This window comes from Cavia porcellus, unplaced genomic scaffold (assembly GCF_034190915.1).
Source record: "Cavia porcellus strain 051 isolate PalLab524CR breed Dunkin Hartley unplaced genomic scaffold, mCavPor4.1 scaffold_33, whole genome shotgun sequence".
In the NCBI taxonomy this organism is placed as follows: Eukaryota; Metazoa; Chordata; class Mammalia; order Rodentia; family Caviidae; genus Cavia; species Cavia porcellus.
Genome location: NW_026947516.1, coordinates 15,811,320 through 15,836,846, shown reverse-complemented (window position 1 = coordinate 15,836,846; position 25,527 = coordinate 15,811,320). Strand labels below are relative to the sequence as shown.

General features: G+C 33.6%; 1 protein-coding gene across 4 annotated transcripts in view; it reads right to left on the bottom strand.

The window, feature by feature from the left end:
* Glra2 (glycine receptor alpha 2) overlaps positions 1–25,196 on the bottom strand; it is a 216,490-nt gene extending 191,294 nt beyond the window's left edge. Inside the window, exons 1-3 of one of the 4 annotated variants that reach the window (XM_005000505.3) lie at positions 24,946–25,196; positions 24,288–24,464; positions 22,070–22,203 (exon numbers count right to left, since the gene is read on the bottom strand). In XM_005000505.3, the coding sequence (XP_005000562.1) occupies positions 22,070–22,203; positions 24,288–24,355 (202 nt within the window). In that variant the 5' untranslated portion in view covers positions 24,356–24,464; positions 24,946–25,196. The other 3 variants (XM_003463039.5, XM_063242735.1, XM_023562042.2) reach the window with 3 other exon arrangements.
* Between the last annotated feature and the right edge of the window lie 331 nt (positions 25,197–25,527).

Here is a 25,527-nt window from a genome sequence, read left to right as displayed (position 1 = left end):
CATGATGTCCATTAGCTGTTGGTACTTCCTCTGGATGTGGCAACACTTCTTATTGGCTTGTAGCGCCAAGAGCCTGTATCTGCATTGGGCTCACCTAAGCTAAGGTTGTGTTAGCTTCCATTGGCAGTGCCCACCTTACTCAGCTCTTCTGCCTCCCTCACCTGCTTCACCTGTGAGTTCCTGAGAAAGATAATGCCCACAATCGCCTCTTTTCTCAAGTCCTTTCAAGGAAGCTTTGCCACCAGGTATGTCAGCATTCTGACATACCTAATTCCATTGTGGGCTGTACAGTGAAGTATTAGCAATGCTGGTGCCATCACTGTGAATACCTTGAAATAATGTTTTAAATAAAGGTTTCATCAATGTGTCTTCACCTACTATGTGAAATAAATAATGTGGACTACATGAGCCACATCCCTCCCTTACATGAGCAAGCAGACCCACACAGGATAAACAGTGCCCCTTAACAGGAGCAAGCAGGCCCACACATGGTTCTTGGTGCAAGGGAATAATAACCTACCAAATGCAAGCTGGCTCTACATTTTGCTTCCACACAGTGTGGTGCAGTATAGGTGAAAGCTAGCCAAGCAATCTGATCCTGGATGAAGACATGTCTGGGAAAGGAGCAACCAAACCCTATTACTGTGGACACTTAGTCCAACAGCCCACTCATACACCTACCTCAAAGCCTGTATCTAGGAGATATCAGTGGACTGATCATATTCCCCATCTACCAGTAGGAGCAAGGACATGTCTTGGCTTAAATGGAAATCACATTCTGGGGGAAATAGAGCAGCTTCTGCTGCAGGGAGGGTACACAAAAAACCACAGACTGTAAAGTTAGACATAAAAAAACATGACTGGCCAATTCCCAAGACAGCAAATCTTGAAAAGAAACAACTTATTCAATAACACAACAACTTCTTTATTGACTCAATTACTTTTTGCTTTTCCAACTTTGTGTTATTTTTGTCTTTCTTTCATCAGATTGTGTGGTGGTTTGGATTTTTTACCTCCCCCACTAGGTTCTTTTTCTCCTTTTTTTTCACTTTCAGCTTTTCCCCTCTTCTTTATCTTTTTCCTGTATTTTTCTATCATTTTTCTTCTTATTTGTAAACAATTTATTTTGCAGCTTTTCTCTATCACTGTTTTCTTTTACTCCTCAATAGAACTCCCTATCACACTTTCTCCTTTCTCGTATCTCATTGATTATTTTTTCAATGTTGCTTTTTTCATTCTCCAGTTCTACAACCCCTGTACCATTACTAGTTTAATCTCTAAGATTTCTGAATCTCTAGATAACTATTTAACTTTATGGTATTGCTGTTGAATCTATTCTATTGTTAGTACAGGTAAAAGTTTTCCATTCAGTAGATGTTTATTGTAGGTTAATAGTAGGTATATATTTGGTTATTCTTAATACTCATTCTTATAATTACAGATCTCTTCCATGATAAAGATGGTACTATATTCGTCCTTAGAGTTTGTTGATATTCAGTTTCTATTTGACACTTTTACTGATGCTGATTTTACTACTATAACCAAATGTCGTTGCTGTTAGTTTTCATGGGATGCCAATATCTGCATTGCTTTAGGCTCATTAATAGTACTGGGACCCATTCCTAGACATTTGTGTACTTAAAACCTCTCATCCTAGATAGGCAGATGTAGTTGGATCCTGAGACAGAAGCAAAGGCCAATAGGTAGACATTCCCAGAAAACATCACTGAAATGTAGACATTAACCAAGGAAGTCTCTAGACTAGAAACAAAATTTTGATTACAATCAATCTGCAAGCCTCAGTATACACATATACACAAACACACACCTCAAACAAAAATAGTAGCATGAAAAGATACACACAAAATGCCTCCAAAAACTACCAACTTCCCCAAAACTGATCCATGAGGAGGAAACCAAAAACCACATAGCCAAATTATTTGGAATGATATCAGGGGAGATAACAAAATCAATCAATAAGGCATTTGGCAAGCTCACAGAACATAGGAATAATAAGGTATTAAGCCAAATAAAGAAAACAATCATTGAACCTACAGAAGATATTCATATAAAGCTACCAGAGCTAAACAAAATTACATAAAGCATGAAGAACTAGCATAGAAAATAATTGTAGACAATAAAAAGGGTCTAAATAGAAATTCAGCAGATAAAAAAATTCTATAGAAAGTATGGGCAGCAGAACTGACCAATGTGAAACATAGTGTTTATCTAGAGGATAGAGCTGTTGCTGGTGACACTTAATGAAAGATATATTAAAAACCACACAAAAGCATGAAAAATGTATTCAGCAGTCCCTAGATGACAAAAACAAGATTAACCTAAGATTAATTGGAATTTATAAAAAATTAAAATACAACACAGTTAGCATGAGAAAATTGTTCATTGAGATAATAGTTGAAAAATCTCCAAATATGCAAAACAATTCAACATATAGATAAGTGATCCAAATAGCCACAATCAGAAAAGAGTTTTGCACAGAAGTTCAACAATGGAAGAACAAAATTTTAAAAGCAGTTTGAGAAAAGCAATCCATCAGTTTAATGAAAAATACTTTAGAATTACAGCTGATTTATCAACAAAAACTATAAAGGCTAGGAGGGCTGGGAAGTGTTTCAACTCCTAAAAGAAAACAGTTTCCAACCTAGCCTGATGTGTCCTGTGAAATTATCTTTCAAAATTGATGAATAAATAAGATACTTTCATGATAAAGACACCTAAAATAAGTTCATGACCATAAAAAGCAAAAGTCCAAAAACTTCTCAAGGATACCTTAGAAAGACAACAGTGACATTGAAACTAACAATGAAGCTAACAGGATGAATAGGCCAAGAAGGATGAGGAGTTAGAAGTGTAAAAAATTGTAAAGTGAGCAGATAGAAGTAAAAGCAACAGGAAAATAAGGCAAAGGCAGGAATAAGTCAATAATGTCAGTAATAACTCTCAATGTGAATGGTTTCAATTACCCAATCAAAAGAGCGGCAGAATAAACAACCAATGATATCTTGTGTATATGAAACACATTTATCTAAAAAACAAAACAAAACAAAAAACTTCATAGACTAAAAATATAAAACGATGAAAAGTAATATTCCATGGAATGGAAATGAAAAAAACAGGAATAGCTGTCCTACATTCAAAGTAAACCTGAAGCCAAAACTGATCAGAAGAGGCAAGTAAGATCACTGCATATTGCTTAAAGAAAAAATTCAACAGGAAGACATAACAATTTTTAACGTATGTGCACCGAAGAGTGGCACACTCAACTTTATAAAACAAATACTACTGCACATAAAAGACCATATAATCATAAATACAATTATAATAGGGAAATTCAATAATTCGCTATCCATACAGACAGATCAATTATAGACAAAAATCAAGGAAAGAAAATCAGAATTGAATAAAACCTTCAAACACTTAATAGCTATTTAAAGAATGTTCCACCCAACAATAGAATACATGTTCTTTTCAGCAGTACATGGAATTTTCTCCAAAATAGACCACACACTGGTCAATAAAGCAAGTTTTAGTAAATGTAAAATAATTGAAATTATACTGTGCATTTTAATAGATTATACCACAATGAAATTAGAAATCAATGACCAAAAGAAACACACAGAAATTAAGCAAATTCAGAGAACCTGAACAATGCACTCTTAAATAAGCAGTAAGAAATAAGATAGCTTCTAGGACTAAAACATAATGGCAGTAAACCATACTAGAAGTTGTGTGACACAATGACAACAGTCTTAAGGGGAAAGTTTGCAGCTGTGAATACTCACATCACAAAAATAAGACTCCAAATAAAAATTAAGAACAATCAAAACCCAGATTTATTATGAGGAAACAATTACAAAGATTAGAGCAGAAGAACTGAAATTGAGACCAAAAAAAGAATTAATTAATTGAAGAGTTGGCTCTTCAAAATAACAAACAAAATCGACAAATCTTTAGCCAATCTCATCAGAAAGGGAGAGAAAAGATCCAAATCTGTGAAATTAGAAATGAAAAAGATGAAATCACAGTAGATACTGCCAAAATCAGAGATTATTATTTTTTTAAAAAAGAAAAAATAGAAATAAAAAATAAAAGAGTTTCAAAACAGGCTAATAAGAGAATATCAATAATTAATATATTGGATATTGTTATCTTCATAGTGCTTACTCAGAATAAAAGGTATAAGCATGAAATATTGTCCAAACAATATTAGCACAAAACTTTCCTTTCAATGAACTAAGAAAAACTAGCTGTATAAATATCTTAACTATCTTGTGTGTGTGTGTGTGTGTGTGTGTGTGTGTGTGTGTGTGTCTTTTTGTATTCCTTTCTTCTTTCCCCCCTCAGTTTCTCTTTTCTTTTGAACAGTTTCTTCCCAGTTCACCATATCTATTGCACGTTTTGGATCTTTACTCTTTCAGCTTTTCATAGTAGTGTGACAAAATGATGTTAACACATGTGGGTCTGATTTATTTCACTTATGAGTGTGGTCTCAAGTTGCATCCATTTACCTATGAAAGTCTCAAGCTTATCCTTCTTTATGGCTGAGCTGCACTCCATTATATTAAAAAAACTGCATTTTTTCTATCCATTCTTTGGTTGATGGACATTTGGGTTGTTTCCAAGATGTAGCTATTAAAATTGTGCTTCTATAAACATGGATGCACATATATTCCTATGGTTTGAAGTTTTTAATTCTTCTGAGAAGATACTCAGTGAGAATACCAATGGGACCAATGGGACCTCTCAAATGGGGCTCAAAAACCTAGTTTTTTAAGGGAACTCCACACTGATGTCCATAGTCGTGGCACCAGTCTACACTCCCACCATAAGTGGATAAAAGTTCTCTTTTCAGAGGCCTTCCCAGCATTCGTTGTTGGTTGAATTCTTGATGATAGCCACTGTTTCTGGAGTGAGATGGAATCGGTGTTTGTTGTAATTTGCATCTCTGAAACCACCAATGATGTTGAATATTTTTTCATATATTTATTTTCCATTTGTATTTCTTCATCTGAGAAGTTTGTGTTTATCTCAAATGCTTGTTTTTGAATTAGGTCTTTGAATTGGGGGGTTATTTTTTCAATTTTTTATATCTTTTGATAGAAGTCCTTTGTATGAGGGACAACTTGCTAGCTATAATAGTTTTCCTTTAAGCTGGTTTTTTTCCACCTGGATCAGTGATTTTTTTGTTATGCAAATGCTTTCTTAATAATATGAGATCCCATTTGTTGATTCTTTTTAGTAATTATCATGCAGTCTGGGTTTTGTTCATGAAGTTTCTGTCTACAACGATTTATTCAAGACTTCTACCTATTTTTTTTTCCATTCCATTAGTTTTAGAGTGAAGTAAGAGACCATTAACAACTTCTTCACAAACCTGCATGCCAATAAACTGGAAAATTGAAAAGAAATGGATAAATCCCTAAACACATGAATTACCAAAACTGAGCCAAAAATATTTTATAGACCTAAATAAACCAATAAAAGACAATAAAATTGGAGCAATAATAATAATAATAAGTATCAATAAAAATTCAGGTCTAGGTGAGTTCATGGCTGAATTCTACAAACACTTCAAGGAAGTTCTAATACCAATACTCCTCAAGCTTTTTAAAGAAATTAAAAGGGAAGAAAGACTCTCAAAATAATTTCTGGAAGTTGCAAATTCAAACCCAGATAAAGATTGAATCAAAAAATAAAACTATACACAAATTTCTTTGATGACTATAGATGGGAAAATCTTCAATAAGACACTGGCAAAGAGAATGCAATGAATCATCAGTAAGATCATACATCATAACAAAGTAAGCTTCATTCTAGAGATGCAAGGATGGCTCAATATAGACAAAGCAATAAATGTAATATATCAGATAAATAGGGATGAAATAAAAAAATCACACGGTTATCTCAATAATCACAGAAAAAGCCTTTGATAAAATCAACATCTTTTCATCTAAGAACACTGAAGAAATAGGTGTAGAAGGCCTTTATCTCAATCTGAAAAAAGCCATTTATGACAAACTTACTGGCATCATATTAGATATGGAAAAACTGAAACTGTTTCTAAACTAGGAGCAAGACAAGGATGTCCATTATTACTGCTCCTGTTCAACTACTGCTTGAAACATTAGCAACAACAATTAGCCAAGAAAAAGAAATGGGATATGTATAGAAAATGACTAAGTCAAATTATCACTGTTTGCAAGTGTCATGATCCTCTACATAGGAGACCCCAAAAAGTCAAACACATCTCTTAGAATTAATAACAAGTTCAATAATTTAGCAAGATAAACAAACAGAAAAATCAGTAGGTTTCCTGTAAACTGATAATGAGACCACTAAGAAAGAAATTAGAGGAATAAAACCATGCAAAACAACATCAAGAAAAATAATAAATACTTAGAAATTACCTTCACCAAGGAAGACAAATACCCCTAAGAAAGAGAAAAACTGCAGTACTTTGAAAAAGGAAATTGAAGTTATCTGTCATGATTTATATCTAGATTTCCCCCCAAAGCCTCATAAGGGGCATTTTGGAGGTGATTGAATCAGGGGAGTGTGTTACTGAGTGGATTAGTACGTTGATGAATTTGTAGGTGAATGTGATGTTGGGAGATGAAGCCTCTTTGAAGGAGGTGAGTTATGGTAGGGGGCATAACCTGGAAAATATATCTCCCTCCTCTTCCTTTCATTGTTCTCTATTTCTTGCCTGCTTCACCATGAACAGTTTCTCCTCTGTGATGCTTTTCTGCCATGCTACTCTGCCTTGAAGCCAGCAGACTCTGGATTGAAGCATCTACAAACTGTGATGCAAAACAAACCTCTCCATCTTATGGTGTGAGTGTTGTGTATTTTGTCAAAAAAATGAATAAAGTAAGACAACACCAAGAAATGAGAAGATGTCACCTGTTCGTGGATAGGCAGAACCAATAGTCAAAATAATCATAAGTCCAAAATCGATATACAGATCTAATGCACTCAATCAAAATTCCAATAGCATTATGCATAGAACTGGAGAAAACCATCCTAAAATCCATATGGAATTAGAAGAGACCAAGAATAGCAAAAGCCATCTTGAGTAAAAAGATCAAAGCTGGAAGCATCACTGTCCTGGACTTGAAGTTCTATTACAAAGCAACTCTGATAAAAACAATATAGTAATGGCACAAAAAAAACATAAGGATCAATGCAACAGAATAGAGGATGTGGAAATACCCCCAAAAACCTTCCAACTATTTAATATTTTAAAAAGGAACCAAAAACATACACTGGAGGAAAGAGAGTCTCTTTAATAAATGGTATTGGGGAAACTGGCTGTCTACATTACAGAAGATTGAGTCTATACCTGTATTTCTCACCATATACTAAATTAAAATCAAAATAGATAAAAGAATTAAATGTTAAAACAGAAACAGTGAGCCCGCTAGAATGTAAAATAGGGAAAACTTGCAGTTGTAGGCATAGGCAAGAAAGTTTTTAACAGAAACCCATTTGCGCAAGAAATAGTATGGAGAATCAACCAGTGGGATTATATCTAATTAAGAAACTTCTGCAGAGCCAACAGAATGAAGAGACAACCTGTAGAATGGGAATAAAATTTGCCAATTATTCCTCAGACAATAGAGTAATATGTAGAGTATATTAAAACAAAAAAGTTAAACTCTCCCCTAAAATAAAAGATCCAGGCAAAAACTGAGCAAGTAAAATGAATAGATATTTCACAGAAATACAAGTGGGCAATAAATACATGAAGAAATTCTCAACATTGCTGGTGATTAGAGAAATTAAAATTAAAACAACACATCTCAGCATTGGCCATCTTGCCCAAGAAAGGGTGGCCATCATCAAGAAATGAAATAATAAGTAATCCTGCAAAGCTATGGCGACAAAGGAAAACTTCTACACTCTTGGTGAAAAGGTAAATTAGTATAACCACTATGAAAATCAATATGGAGATTCCTCCAAAAACTGAAAGAAATTTCAACTACTTCTGAAAGAGTTAAAGATAGATATCATATTACAGTGATACATGCATATCTGTCTTTTACCAACCCTATTAATAATAGCTAACTCTTGGAAGCAGCCTATTCAACAGATGAATGGATAAAGAAAATGTATTTACACACAATGGAGATAAACTTGAGTCATTTGTAGGAAAGTGGATACACCTTGAGACCATGTTAAGTGAAGTAATTCAGATCCTCCAGTTTAAAGATCATGTTGTTTTTCTTTTATGAGAAAGCCAAAGCATAAATGAAGAGCAAAATAAAATATGGATAATAGGATGTAGGGAAATAGATCTTTCTGAAATGAGGAGATCAAGAGATGGAGGAGAGGGGATGGAGGGAAGGGAAAGTGGTTAAAAAGGGGAATAACAAGTGATGTGTACAAGATGTGTTGTGTACATGTACCAAATTCACACAAAGCATCTATTATGTATCTCAAAAATATTAATAAAAGTGATTTTTAACAAAAGAAATAAATGATGTGGATCAGGACCCCTTGCTTAAATCCGAGGTACCTTTTCTATTTCTACATCCCATTCTATTTTTTTTATTTCTAGGGACTTAGAGAAAGAAATAAGAAAAAATATCATGCTTGCTTACTTGACAAACTCTTTCAGAGAAAGCTTTAGAAAGGGACTGCTAAGGTACGCAATAAGAAACAGGAGATTTTTTTTTTGCAAAAGGGAGAGGACAAAGGGATGGAGGGAAAGAGAGGAAAGAATGAAAAAAAATTAAGATGTATTATGTACATGTACCAACTTCCCATTATGCAATAATCATGGTGTACTGCAAAAGTGTACTAATAAAAATAAATTTTAAAAATGAAAATATACATTATATTTCAGAGTATATATTCTTAATATATAGTATATTTAAGGATGACATATATAATATATATTATATGCATTATATATAAGGATGAGATTATATATATAATACAGAAAATACATATATAAAAATTATATATATATATATATATATATATATATATATATATGTCTTTTCCTTAGAAATTTAGTGATATTTCTCCTTCTTCATCTATAGCCACTGAAAAAAGTTTTGAATATATTTTTGGGAAATTTATTTATCTAAATATGTGAAACTTGATCATTTTTAATCAAATGAACTTGGTGTACATTTTAATATTAGTAATTTTAAAACCAAATAATCCATATGTATGAGTTAAGATAAATGTTGCATAATTTTAATTTTAAATGAAATATTTTACCATAGATCCTAATTTTAAAATTTTAAGGAAGATATGAGGAAAACTTCTCAATAAAGTTGTAGAAACTACATAAATTCAAAAGATTATCCATGTTTGAAAGCTGCCTGAAAAAGAGCATGTCAATTCAGAAAGAAATTCTTTATACTGGTATGAAACTTTCTCAAATCTTGCTGAAGAAATATCATGTTCAAGGTTAAAAGTTACTCATTTAAATGTGGTTGTCGCTCGGCTTTCACAAATCATAGAGACTAAAACATAAGGTGATTATTAGATAAAAATATTGTAGTATACTGACTAAGTTCTTTTCTCTTTAATGGTTGTTTTTCCAAAATGTCACTGTTTATTTGTTCAGATAAACAAGGTATGAGATAGATAGCTGACAATTATGTGCTACTCTAACTCATACAGTGCCTTTCTTATGGCATCAGAATGCTTTTGATCACCATTTGTTAAAATGAAAGCCTTTTTTACTAAGTGCAAGAGATATCTTTTATGAATATTATCTTTCTAGTGCATCATCATATTTTATGTGTATTTAGACTTCCCACATTCATTTCAGTGGCACTTTTTTTAAATATCTAGAATTTACCAAGACTACCTTTTCCCAATTATTTCAAGAAACACCTGCACAACCACGTTACTCATTATAAAGTATTTATGATCAAATGAGTAATAGACAAAACTCCTGTGTAAAAAAAGTTTTTAAAATATTTATTTGTTTATGTATCTACCTTTATTCAGTTTTACTCAAATCTTTTAATTTGATAATCAATATTGGCTCTTTCTCCCATCCATATTTTACAGAATTTCGTATACTTATTTTGCATTTCAAAACATATTGGAGAAAATTTCATAACACTAATTTTTGAGAAGTATCTTTGGTTAAATGCCCATCTGAAATACGTAGCAGCTACTTTTCCAGAAGCAGCCTTTGTATATGAATTTGATGCCTCCAACTAAAGGCAAGGCAAGAACTTGTAAGTGGCTTTAGTCAGTTACCTTCTCGTAAGTTTCCAAGATCTTCTTGGAGACAATATTGGCAGTATTAGAACTTGAAACTAAGATACTGATAATTGAAAAATGTTCTGGAAGGAATTAATAATTTCTCGGAGGAGAGGTTGATTCTCTAGGAAAATTGGAAACATACAGGCTCTTCTATGAGTGAATTTATAAAAGAACATATTGAAGATACTACTTTAGAAGATCAGGACCAGGGACTACCAAAGTTGGAAGGGAATGAGAAACACATATTGATCCAAGTCTTTTATTTTAAAGATGAAAAGAGTAAATCCCAGAGAGGTTAGGTGGCATGTTCCATGTCACAGCTGTCAAAACTGGCATTAAAACCAGGTCTCATGAGTCTCAGTTTAGATCTTTTTCTCTTGTAAGCTTCTCACCCTTTTCTTTATAAGGCAGAATGAGCACACAATGTCTTGGAAAAATACTGTAGAGAAGATATCATCCTTCAGATACATGAGCAAATATTTCTCATTCTATCCCCGTACTTCTTAAACTGCTAGAGTAGTTGTTTAAATGACCATTCTAAGATCGTTCTATCCAGAGAATCTCAAAGGCAGAGCTGGAGAAATATGGAACTTGAGATGTGATTTTTAAATGCTCCCCCCATGTTTTCAATCAACACACAACATGGTACATATTTATGAGATGCCATATAACATTTCAATATATGGATACAGATAGTTATAGTAGTGCACACCTATAGTTTCAGAACTCTGGGACGGTGACGCTGGAGAATTTCAAGATTGGGGCCAGTACGGGCAATTCAGAGACTTAGTGAAACCCTATATGAAAATAAAATATAAAAAGAGTCGCTGGGGATATAGCTTAGTGCAAAGGCTTTGGGTTCATTCTCCAGTATTGAAAAAAAAAAAGACCAAAACCAAAAAAAAGCATTATATGGAATCATTGTGCAATGTTGAAATCAGGTCAGTGTATCTGTCTCTTCAAACATGTATGGCTTCTTTGTGGGTGTAAATAAGACCCTCAGGTAGCTCTGAACACTTCTGAAACTCATGACTTGAGACATATACTTGACTGGTCACCAAATTATTTTCATGTTAAATCTTAAATCCTTTGATCTGACATATTCCATACATAGATCTTACAGTAAAGTCAGTTAATTCAAAGGAAAAATTAAAATACAAGAAATCCATTATAAGGATATATATATCTGAATCTACATTATCTAATTTGAATTGTCACAATGTGATTTGTCAAATGTATGTGTTTCTTACTTTTCAGACACTGAGCTTCAAGGGCAAATAAGCAGGTGTCTTGTATTCTGAATACATTTGGGGAAGGGGAGGCAAAGAAACCACTTTTTCTAAGCGAATGCTTGATTCAAAGAAATCTTGACTGCTTTGTTAGACATGAAGTGGTTCTTAAGAATCAATATCTTGAAGAATTTAAATGTAAACAATTCAGAGGAAGATAGATTATATGATCTTCTATGTACACTTGGGTTTTTAAAATGTAAGAAAAATTGTGTGGTAAAGTGGTTCTGAGGTTTTTCTAAAGTAGCAAAATTGCTACAGTAAGTCTCTGTAGTTCAGGTGCCATAATCAAACCAGCAGACAAGTAGGGAAAAAAGCAACTGTTCTCAGCATTGGCCAGTTCCCGAAAATACGCACTACTCTGCCGTCATTCTTCATGATCTTTTAACCCCTCGCCCAGTCTTTCTTCATTTTTTGTTTTCTTTCTTCTTCCTTCCTTCCTTCCTTCCTTCCTTCCTTCCTTCCTTCCTTCCTTCCTTCCTTTCTTCCTGCCGCCTTTCTTTCTCTTTCATCTATCTATCTATCTATCTATCATTTTGAAATACTGTCTATCATTTTGAGTATTGGACTCAAACCTGTTTCACTGAGATACAACCCCACCCCATCCTTCTTTTTCTGAGACAATGTCCTGGTGAGTCCCTGGATTGCCCACACTGGGCTCAAAATTAGGATCCTCTTGCCTCAGCCTCCCAGAATACTGGAATTACAGGCATGTGACATTAGGTCAGGCTACAAAATTTTCTTCTAAAATACCTTCAGTTCTATATAGAACAATAGAGCATGAACAGAAAAATGTGTCTCAGAAATGCCACCCTAAAGAGGCTTGACATTGTTCAAATCAAATCCAGGCTCACAATATATCTCAACATGGGGCATCTTCAGAGAGTAACTATGGGAACAATCACATCAATATTAGCAAACATACTGAATCAGACTGAAAGTAAACTACTAATTTCACATGATCAATCAGAAATTAGATCTCTCACTCACTTTTTTACTGCCTTCCCCCTTTTTTCTCCCTCCCTGTTTCTTTTCTCTCTTTTTACTCCTTGTCTGTCTTTTTTCCTTCTCCCCCTCTCAAACATTTTATTGATGCTCCCTGTATTTTTAGGTTTAGGAGACAGAACTATTACACTACTGCACATCATATTCTTCTCTCTTCTCTACTTTGGTGGCATTTATCTGTTGGCGTAATATCCAAAGTATGTCCTTTTCCTCACTTCCTTTCTTTCCCTACACCGGTAACAGAAGGCTTACTAAACTTGTCACCAGTTTTGGAGATGTTCACTTGATCACCTGAAGGTTGAGAGGTAACTTTGCTCACAGTTGACATTTGTATTGTTTATTTCTCACTCCCTCATTGACTGCCAGAGACACCCTCTGTCTTGGTTTTCCTTTCTATCTTGGAAACTTGACCATCAGGGTTTGCATGAATGAGTTTCCTTTCCCTCTGACTACTAGGTGAATTTGGCCAGTGAAAGCCTTCCACAGGAGATGAAAGGCAGGAGGAAAGAGATGAAAGGCAGGAGGAAAGAGAGGCCAGGATATTTATTCTCTAGCTTTTTCCCTGCTGAGACAGCGTAGATTGATCACATCACTCCCAACTCCAGCCCTGTTACTATCAGGTGGCTTCTATTTATAGCTGTCTTCAGGAGGTTCTAGTAACTACTCCCTTGCTTCTTCAGATTTACTATTGATGCTCCTGGAACACTACATTTTTCCTTTAGTAGTTGGGTTTCCTGAAAGTTCTCACATCCATTTGGAGCATGTCATCCTACTCCTGAAAAGATCCTGGATGACACAGCATTTGACTTCCAAGTTATAGTCCAGTCTTTATTGAGCTCAGATTGTGGTAGTAAAAATTTACATTTAAAAGCTTCTATCTCTGTTTAACACTGTGCACTTAGCATCTAACATGGTCCCTGGTGCAAAATAACTACCCACTATTTATTTAAAGGAATGATGAGTAAGCTCTATATGTTTTATTTTATTTAAATTTTATTTTTATTAGTGTATTTGTTGTACATAATATTTACATTGTGGTATGATTGATACATTTTGTCAACCTAAGAAGTTTAGAAATTTAACTGAGAGATGCAGCAAGCAGCCTGTGCCCTTACCTTGTGAATACCCTCATCTTGTGCAATAGGAGGGCACAGAGATTTTATGGGTGCCACACCCACCCTGGAGGGGGTGGTGACCTGTGTACAATATAAGGGAGGAAAAGAGGCTTGGTCTCCCCCTCTTTGTGCTCTGGCTGCTGCCTTGAAGTGTTGCTGCAGTGCCACGCCACCCTGCTTTGCAGCCAGCTACTTATGGACTGAAACCTCGAAAGACTGTAAGCTAAATTAACCCTTTCTTCCTTCATTTTGGGTGTTGGGTATTTTGTCCCAGCAACAAGAGAAAAGTAACCAAGATACATTCCTTGTTGGGAGTTGGTGCATGTACAGAACACATCTTAATTACTTTTTTCTTTTTTTTTATTTTAAAGAGATTAAGACAGAAAAGGACAGAACAAAGCAGATCAGAACAGAACAATGTAAGCAACCCAGTATTTCATCACAAGATAACCTGTAATTAATAGTAACTACCTTAATGTCTCTTTCTTTGAAATAGTTGAGCATAACTTCATATACAATAGTATCAAATATAACAAAATAGTATAAAACCATTCAAGAGAATGTAAGTATTACAGGGCATTCAGAACCAAATAACAGAGAATGAACAATTCCTTTTTTGGTCCTCTTCTCTGCGCCCCCCAGTTTCTGGGTCTCCCTTCTTTTTACAAAAGACCTATCTCTTTATTTCCTATTACCTACCTTTACTTTGCTGTTTATTTATATTTTGGGTTTCTCATATCAAAGAAACCATGTGATATTTAAGTCTGTGTCTGATTTATTTCATTTAACTTTATGATCTCAGAATGCATCCATTTTCCTACAAGTGACTCAAGTTTATCTTTCTTTATGGCAGACTAGTAATTCACCATGTATAAATGCTACATTTTCTTCATCCATTCATCTTGAAAAAATGAATTATTGCTTAGACTCAAATATAAAGATGGAAAATTTTTGTATGGAATATTTGTACCCATATAGATGTTGTCTGTCACAACTTTATTCTATTGCTTTGACAATATGTAGGTAAATGTGGCCTTTTCCCCCCTCAAGAAAATGTGTACCACTCCCTTCAGAAAAAGGAAGAAATACATAACATAATGTATCTAGTCATATAGTTGAAAATCATCTTTGGTTTACTTTGCCTTCTTGGATGAGTATTTTCCTAAAACAGAGCTATCTGTAGTGAACTTTTGTTCATCATTGAATGATTGCTACACAAGCCAGGGCCTGAGTCAGAGAGAGTCCAACTTCCATCTTATATTTGACCCTTGAATTTTTTGATTGGTTAGCCAGACTTGACTCCAATGAGGCCAGGGACTTTGTCCTTAACTGCTTTTCACTCTTCAGAATACCACTTACAGACCTATGCCTTTTGCTCATATCCTTCATTTAGTGGCTTTCAAAAGGCTGAAAGTGTCAGTAATCGGTTACAAGTGTCTAGAGAAGCCCTCTTAGGAGAGAAGACCTTGAGCAAATGCTGTTAGGACAGCCTCATAGGAGTTAAGTGAAATAGAAGCCCAGAATGCTTTAAGACTTTGTTATGAGACTTGATCAGATATGTTTCCATGACGACTATATTTTAAGAACTTATTCTAAACTGTCTGATCAAACGCACCATGAAAATTATCCAACACTACTAACAAACCAATAGCTATATTTTCTCACTCTAAACCTAATTGCTCCAACTGGACACATTATAATGACCAGTCATTAAGTACCAAGATATCATGATATCTTGGATATCATCTATTTTTTTTGTAAATCAGTTCTCAGATTATCTGAAAAATGGACTAAATTGTCGTTCAGGATGGGAAGGGACAGCAAGCTCTAAAGAAATCAGAAAAAAATATTTATATAATTTCAATAATGAAAACTAAATATATGTGGTTACTCAGAATCAACCAAGGAATAATGCATTACCTTCTCAAAAACTAAATTATAGGTTTCCATTTCCAGCTCTCTTAACCTGCCGTGTCATAGAGATCAAATGTCTTCTTTAAAATATGCATTCTAAAATACAGAATCAATTTGGTACTTTTGTTTAATAAACCTTTCAGCTACAATCACTGGAGAAGTAGATACATCAGAAATGAAAGTCTCGACTTAAACTTAGGATCCTTTCAAGAACAAGGTGAAATTTATTCTTTATCTTTCACTTGATCTGCAAATCCAAAAAACCTAGTAATTATAATAATGGTGGTAGTAGTAATAATAATAATCCAGAATGGGATTTGAATAGACAGATAATAATTCTTTCCCACAAGGAACTTGAATCCTTTTTCATATTTAGGAATATGATATAACTCTTCACGTTGAAAAATTTCTCATTAAACTTATGAAAGGAAAACTATCTGAGACATATAACATCTATATAATACTTACTCTGATAGAAATCTAGAATGATTTTTCTGAATTTCCTTTATATTAAAAAATTAAGTACTTATGAAGACTCAATCATCGTGAAATACAAATATCAACAATGCATAATGAATGTGGGCTATAAAAGAAAATTGAAATAGTAGTAATAATTCAAATTGTTGGTAATAATCTTAATAGTAAAAAACAATCCTTCCAAATGTATGATCTCATTTGCAGCCTGAACAATTTGAATGAAGTAAGGAAAGAAAATTTAAATCATGGAAGTTATAAGGACACCTTTTCACAAAAGTAACTGAATCAGGACAATCTAAGTCTAATACTCCGTCCACTACATTACTCTGCCATCATAGAATGAAAAACATACTGACAACTTATTGGAATTTGCTTCACCAGAGTTCATTAAAAAGTTAGATGCTTTCTTCTTGATGCTACTTCAATCCTGGATATCTGTTTTCTGGGCCTGCAATAGGAACCTAAGGTGGGTTCCTGCAATAGGAACCCACGTGTATACAAACGTGTCGATTCATGTTCATGTAACACAGAGAAGCTAAAATAAATTGTGACACAGCCAGTGAATTTCAGATATCAAAAATTTCCATCAACATCATTCTTGAAAAAAACCCTAGCACATATAAATTTCCCATTATTATTCTCAGCCTCGTTCAGTAAAATCTCCCCTCATTTTTCTCTTATATTCTCATTCTAAGATATCTGGGGATCATATGTTTTCCTCTGACTTCAAACTAAAACCACGTGCTCCCATTTAAGTTACGGACAAAGTGAGTGATTAGCCTTACTTTTAATTCTATCATGTGCTTTTAATATGAGATTGAACTATAATACAAAAACTGAAACAACAGTGCTATGATTTTAGCATGGTAGCAGCAAGCTAGTTTGGGAAGTATTTTGGGCGAAGAATGTCAAACAGACATTTGGCGTATTCATGAAATCAGGACACAAGCATGTTACTTCAGTTACAGTGACACATCTCTAATCTACTACATTAGGCATGCTACCCAAGAGAGGGCTATCTTGGACTCTACCTCTTTGTAAGTTTCCTTTTGATTGGAAATAAATGTAATGAACAAAATTCAAAAGACATTCAGAGACAAATAACTTTTCTTTCTACTGTGGCACCCCTAGCATCCAGTCCCATTTCTCAGAAGCCACCAATGTTTCAACTTTCCAGAATATCTTTCATTTTAATGCATATGAGTATAGCATAAGTATGTTTACATACTACTCCTACATATTTTTCCATATATTGGAAGGTGAATAGATAAGCATAGCATTTCTACTTTGCAAAATTATTGTTTTATAATAACTAAACCTAAAATAAGTCCATTCTTTCAGCCATATAATTTAATTTCTTTATTTCTTTTTTCCCTTAGTTGTATTCTAGTTCCTCCAATGAATGGTCCCCAATGATAACTATTTTCTCTGTATCCTTAGTGGAAATGTCAACTGTCTTGCAAATGAGCTTAGTTCTAGGCCATTGAAATCAACATTGTTATCACAAATGAAAGATAATGTCTCAAAAAATCACACATTGCATTTATATCCTTTAAAAATATTCACAATTGGCAGCTCTGACTCATGTTTGACATTTAGAGACACCTGAAAACTCATTTTTCTTTGAGTAACTCTAATATGCTTAAACAATGTTTTTTTTTTCCTATTGTGCTTTTTTCCCCATTTTAACACTTAAGGGACAATTTACACCAAGTCTGTTGATTAATTAAGGGAGACCCAGAATTAAGAGAGGATAGGAATTCCTATGTGAAAAAGGCAGCTATCCAATGAGTACTCCAGATAATTCCATAATCTCTATTGAGGTAATTTCTAATTAAACCAATTGTTTTGTGCCCTCCCTAATAAAATTATAATCTCAACACAACCATGGCTTACCCTGTCAGGTATTTGATGATTTACTCTATTTTTTTTTGCACTTGAGGACCTTTGTTAATTATGTCAGATACCCATTCTGTTCCTCTTTCTCAGGGTCCATGGTTATGTCAAATGCCCACATCCACCAGAATGGTCAGAGAAATGGTCATTGTGGGGCTGCATTATCACTAACTGAGAAAAAGCACACTTTTCAATGATTCTTGCTGAACAATTACTCAAACATATCCTATAGGTGTTGGGATTCACATTTGAAATTGAGTTCCACTTAGCTACAGACAGGAGAATTTCCAAGGGGCAAAACATGAAGGCCTCTGGTTTCATGGACATAAATCTAGTTCTACTTATACTGTATATGAAGCACATGTTAAGTTTCTAACTCATTGGAATTTTCAGGAAACTGTAAGTTATGCAAACTTAGATTTTAGTGTATTATATCATACTTTGAAACCAAGGTCTCTAGATGTAGAAAACATTTAGTTTGCATTGCATATATGAAGAAGGGGAGAATAATTATTTTGGTATTAATTATTCCAGATCCTACTCTAAAAATAATGCTAAGGTAAAATACAGTTTTTCACAATAGAATGGAATTCAAGATTAACTTTAAGCTAATATTTACAAGCAAAACGTGTGTGTGTGTTACTTCAAAAAGAGACAAACAGCAAATGAATTTTGTGTGGCTTTGAGTATTTCATTGAAAGTTTAATGTTTAAGGTGACACTCTCAAGATTCAATAATACCAAGAAAAGAATTTCTGATAGGATGATGGGATAACACCATGATAAAGGAACTGAAATGAAACAAATCCCTAAGGAAGGAAAGAGGGTCCTTTGTTGTTATCAAATCAACATATACCATGGTTTTACAGTCAGGTAATTGTCAATAGCTTGTGTTTTTATCTGAATTAAGAATTTTGAAAATGCATGTTTTAACAAGCTCCATTCCAGGTCTCTATAGATGTTACAGATGCAATTCAATTGGCAACTTTGACTCTTAACTTTGTTTATACACTTGTGCTTTGACACATCAAAAAAGTAATTTTTTTATGGTTTCTAAGAATGTCTCTCAATTATAGAGCCTAACTCTGAATCACTCCTGGATTCCTTTTCTAGCATACACCCATCTTTCTTTTTATATATGTGCTCATTATGACATCTTTCAGAGCCCATCAGATATGTGAAATAGACATGCAATATTTTACCGACTTGAAAGTATGCAGGAAAAATTCCTTCCAATAAGAAAAATCATGCACATACTTTTATATTCTCTTGCCAATGTATGGCAGCAAAGAAAAGAGAAATATGATAATATTCAAAAATATTTCTAGAATAGCCACTCTCTTTACTTCAGTAGACCATAAGCAGCTCTTGCTTTTATTCTTATGTTGAAGCTTTGCTTTCTTTTTATTAATCTCTGTTACTGTTATTAATCATTGTTGTTGTCATTGTCAGCCTTATCATCATGTTTATTTTGTTATATTAGCCAACTAACCTTTGGGCATTTACAGGGGAAATATCACTATCCTCGTGCACTTGCATTTCCTAACTACTGATCATTTCTACCTACTATGTAAATTTTCTGATTGATGCATTATTAAATTACTGTGATAAGTATATTAGTGTTCTTCCGAGCCTTCTTGGTGTTTCAAGTTCTGTAATATATTTTATTTTCTTTCTTTCTCTTCAGCTCAATTAAGATCTTTTTTGTTTCCCCCTGTGACTCTTTCCAAACTTCCCACCCTCAACTTCTACTACAACTAATAGAAAGCACTGATCTTTATATTTAATCTGTACTTCCCTCTCTTTCTGTGTCCTTATTTCCTCAGTCTTGGAAATAAAGATGACTGTTTTCTTTATACTACCAATATTTCATATATGTGTATGTAAAATAAGGCACTTCCATGTTCTCTTATATAGAGTTTGGAATGGATAAAGTGTAAGTGTGCAAAAGAACCAAAAGACTTATAAAATTTTGGGGGAACACAAAAGACGTGAAATTATTTTCCTTTAAAAAAATTGGGAATCTTTTACATCAAAAAAGTCAAGTCCCCAGAAAGAAGGGAGCTTTGATTGATGTCAGATAATTGATCTGATATAAATGTTTGTATAAATATAGTTCATGAAGGAAGTAGAGAGTTGAAGGGAGAAGACAAAATTCAATGAATTTAAGTATTTTTCAAATTTTCAATGATTTTCACCCCATTTCTCTTTTGTAAATCATTAAAATATCATATACTTAGGCCTTTGTGTAGTTGATACATAAAAAATGCCATGCTTTGCTAAACCTGACCTTCTCATTAATTTATTCTTCAGTACCGTAACACGTGTTATTTTCAAAGTATGAGATGCCTAGAAAAATTAGGAAAAAACCAACCCTGCAAGCTTATTTTGTATAGTCATTTAAAATAGCAATGGTATCTTGAGTATTTGTTATGCTTTGTACTTTTTTGCACCTTTGAAAAATTATTTCTTAATAGAAATAAATATTAAGTGCTATCAAATAAAGATAGCCCATTAACCTAATCTAGTTCTTAATCTCTGGATCTTCTCTATGAAATCTTCCATGAATTGCTTAATAAATAATCTCTCTGTTTCTTCAAATCTGGTATAATTTACTGCATGTAGTGATTTTTAGATGATATTTTTCCTGCTAATAATTATTTCTATTTGATATTGTAAATATTGATGTAACATCTCTTCCCCACTGAAATTTTTGATGCGACCACATCAGACTGTTTCATCTTTCAACTTTCTAAAGCGCTCAATAGTATTTTGCGTATAATTCAGACTCAAAAATTGTAGCTTAAATATGTGAGTGAGCAATCCCATTGAAAGCTATCACTTGGCTTGTTAGTCATAGGAGCTTATTTCAAATATTGGCTTCCAAAGCAATGAACAAAAAATTGTAGGAAATGAGTTGGAAATGTGGATGATTTTGTGTGTGTAGGGGGGAGACTGAGCTTAGTTCAGTTGTGTCAGAAGTACTTTAAAATAATAGAAACACTTGTTTCACCAAAATTCTGAAGTATTTCTTTATGAAATGTGTCCACAGATGGGTATATTCAGAGGTGTGTCACTGAAAGAAGCGAACTTGAAGTTTAGTTTTTATGCATACATTTTCCATTAGTAAAAATTAGTCAAAACTCAAGGAAAGCCAAGCAATTAAACTGTTAATAAGCAAAAGCAGAACATTTTATAACTTATTACATAACATCTAGACTATTACAGATTGCTTTATTTTATAAAATAATACAAATGCTTCACAAGGCATTATGTTAAATTATAAGTTATAAGGCAATTGCCATTTAAAATACGTATTTTAAAATGAAAGCATAAAAATATTTCAATTCATGAATTATTGATTCTTATTACAGTTTTTCTGATTCAAGGTAAAAATAAACCCAATTAATTATAAACAATTCTATAGACTATTAAGAATATTTTTAAAACGTTAAACAAAACAAAATCTCTTCCATTTGCTTCTCTTTGAGCAAAGAAAGTACAAACCTTTTACATGTGCACTTTATCATTGTGTAATCTTCTTTGTTAATTTTAAGCAAATCATTTCAACTAAACAAAGTTCAAATAAATAGGAATCAAAAATTTCTGATGTACTAAATTAGAGCCTAACAACTTGTGACACTTAAAAGGCCTGAATGAGTATAAAATAACATGTTTTATACTGAGATTTAAACTTCATTGTGATGTAGCTATTTAAAATAAAAAACAATTTTTTGGTGAAAATTCTGAATCTATCATTAGGTACTTGGTAGATATTCATGTCAGTCAAGGCCATCATTTGTGCTTGTAGTCACTTCCAATGGTACTGTCACTTAAGACAAAATAAAGATTGTGGCAATAATCTCCACCACTAGTGTTCTTTGTGGAACAGAGTATGAGTGATAAAAGTTCTTATACATGACAAGTGATAGGCAAAATTTAAGATATTTAAATTAATGACTAATTCAAAAGAATGCCAAAGTAAAATAAATGTCACACTTGTTGCTTCTATTTTGCAAAAAACCCTAACAAGTCCTAAAACTTATTTTCAGAGTAAACTATTCATACACCTAGAAGGTTTCTCAAAGACTTTAACATCAGTTTAAGTGACATTTACCTTTAAAATTTGGTCTGATTCTTGCATCATATCCTGATGTCCTTCCCATTAATTTGTCCAAGAAATCTGAAGGAGATAGGGTCTGTGAAGGCTGTTTCCCAGACCTGGTGTCATGGTCTTTGCAGAAAGCTGCCCTAAAAAGTCATTAAGTTTTTTAGCACCAATTCCATTCTCAACCTCTGAGAAATAAAACTCGCAAAATATTTCAGTCATGACTTGGTAAAGACAATTTGTCGTGTTAGTAAGAAGCAAAATAGAAAAATAGCAACTCTTTGGTCACCTTCTGAACTTGCACATGATCTAAAGTAACTTTAAATGACAGGTATAAACTCTGAGTCATATCTTTCATGTTACCAAACATTAAATATTTTTGAGATCAGACAAAGCTTATAAATTTAGCTTGTAGATTTTATGGATGTATAGGTCAAGCTGCTTATTTTTAGGATTATCAAAAAAAATGAAGAATATATGATTAATTTTATGTGGTGACAGAATAATTTCCCCATGGCTTTAAAATTTTGTTCCAGAATTACTCACTAAATATGTCCTTAAACTTTTGCACAAAATACATAATATGATGAACTGAAAAAATAAACAGTATAATTAATTACCATACTGCTTATTTTCTCACCTGCTAGATTCTATTCTGTTTACTAGTTATTAGTATTTCTCGGTTTTATGTCTAAAAGAAAATCCTCACTTGGAATTTTCACATAATTTTAAAGTGGATCAGGAATTAGCTTGTCTGTTACTTTCAACATTTTATCAGTTGTTATTCATATATGAACATTTAAGTTGTTGACTCCCCAATACAGTATAAATTTAAAAAAAAACATTTCTAAAGTATTTTATGTTTTCCATTACCAAAACACTAAAAGTTGACAGGAAAATTTCTCAGGTTATTATAACCATGTTAAAAGTAGTAAAAAACTTATCACAAACATTTTTATTTATAGCAAAATACATGATCATTATGCTGATTTCTTCAGTACAGAATGTTTCACAACCCTTGTTTTCAATAGTTTAACAAATAGTCTTGCTAATTCTGTTTCTGAAAACATAATCTTTCCAGCTTTTCAAAAAAGAGGAATTAAATATAAGTACAAATATTTTATAAATGTTTGGTAGTTAAAAATTGATGTTATATCATTCAGAAATACTCACATTCCCACAAGCAGATTCATCTGATTAATCAAGTATTATTTGATTATGATGGTGGTGGTAGTGATGATGATGATGATGATTCTAATAAAACTCAGCCTACAATCTATCTTAATCATAGTAGGAGGTGTGAATCTGAGAGGAACATAGTGGGTTTTCCTGGTATTCATAATATTATTTCTATTTGTTTCATTTTTCTTGGTTCTGTGAAAAAATACCATAAAATTTGGTGAAAAATTTATGAGAGAGTTCTATACTTTATTGTAAGAGCATCTCCTCTCTCTATTCTGTGTTAGATTCCTTGCCATTATTTATTTCACTTACAAGTACCTCAAGGTATTAATTGATTTGACAGTTAGTTAATTATATAGAAATAAAAGTGTGCAAATAATTATTGCTCACTATTTTAACTCTGCACACTTCCTTTGTCACACAGCTACAAATACAAAACTGTCATATTAATTAAATTTTTGAAAATAACCAATTTCCAGTAGAACTAGACAGTAGAATATATTGGTAAAAAGACATTTTTGATGTTCCAAGAAAATTCCTGAATTTCAGTTCTCATAGTATGCTCCTTCCTAGTTGATGAAATATAATAGAAGTCCCAAGTTGGCTGAGAATTAGAGTTATTTTATATTTTATGTAAGATGAACACACTCTTGGCAAATTAATACAAATGTTTCCACCATGTGAAAAACATTGCACCCAATAATATCTTTGAATTATTTCCAGAAGAATTTGAGAGCAAAAATACCAACCTTATATAGAAAGGTGAAGAGCATACAACTCATCAGACTACCTTACTATATCACATTGGCTGTGAAAATGTGTTGAAATTCGGAGTGCAGATATGCAACATAAAAGTTGCTTTTGTGAAAATTTATTACCCTCTCACTATAATTAAGCTTTTTAAATGAATAAAACAAATTTATAACTGTCTTCTTTAAAATTAAAATAATATGACCCAGGGCACAGAAAAGACAGATAATTTAATGACAGACACTCAATCAGTTTTCATGTGGAAAATATCAGCATGCAAAGTCGTTTCACCTACCTGAAGTGGTTTGTCTCTAAGAAAAATGCAAACAAGACTGTCAAAATGTTCACTAGCTGCCGGTTCATTCCTGTTTCTGTGATGCTTGTGGAAAATATCCCGAAATGATTCCAAAAAGAAGCTAGACAAAGTATCTATTTATTGTCCGGATTCAAAATCTGGCAGGAATCTAGTTTCCTTGAAAATCAAAAAGAGATTTGGGTTTGCACAGTTTGCTGAGGAAAAACAAAAAGTGCCAATCCTGGGCATCATGATCAGGTCAAACCAAGACTCGGGACCATCAGTTAGCCCAGGAAAGACAAAGCCTGAGAACTGGTGAATCCCTCAGCTGTTTCTCCTGAATAATAATAATAATAATAATAATAATAATAATAATAATAATAATAATAATAAAATGCTGCTACCTTAATCGCATCACCATGCAAAAGGGGCTGGTGACAGTACCATGCTGGAAGTCAGGTTTCTGTGGCTTTTGTTTTATATCCTTTCCGTTTAGAAAAGCCCCTTTCTCTGGAAAATGTTCTCTTTTTAAAAGAAGTTATAACTGAGGGGGAAAAAAGGGCTCTGCGAGCTGGAGTGTTCAGAGGGAAGAGGAGAGGTTTGCTGAGATCCTGTGCTGGAATGAGGGCTACAGAAAGAGACGGAGACGTGATCTTACCCAGCCTATAAATTTCAGCACTCGGACAGCTCCTAGCTCTGAAGTGCGCATGTTTCCTTTTTCAGTAGCTTGGGGCGGGGGTCGGGGAGAGGCAATCAAGAGAGGATGCGCCTGTCGTTCAAAGGCAAAGAGTGACTGGGCGCTTGACGAGGGGGTGTAACGATGGCAGGGGGAGAGCAGAGGTCGAGGAAGACGGAAAGGGTGAGAGCGGCTGGGGTCTGAGCTCCTGGAAACACTAGTCTGCCTGTGGGTGAGTGGGATGGCAGTTTGAAGTAGAAAAGGGGGGGGGGGCGGGGGAGAGGGTAATAAGGTTTAGGCGTGGAGAAAGAAAATTGTGGAAAAAGACAACAGGATTCAGAGTACTGAAATTGTAACAAGGATGTGGATAGTTCACTCCTTGTCAGTGGGAGCTAGAGGCAAAAAAGTCCTGTGCTGAAAAGGGACATTTTCTTGGTATTGAGAAGCTCATGTACAGAAAAAAAAAATGATTTATGAGGATCGATAATTTAATTTAGAAGCCTTTGTGCTTTTCTCTCAAGTGTTTTAGTCTGATTTTAGCAGCTTGTTCTCAAAGGATCTCTC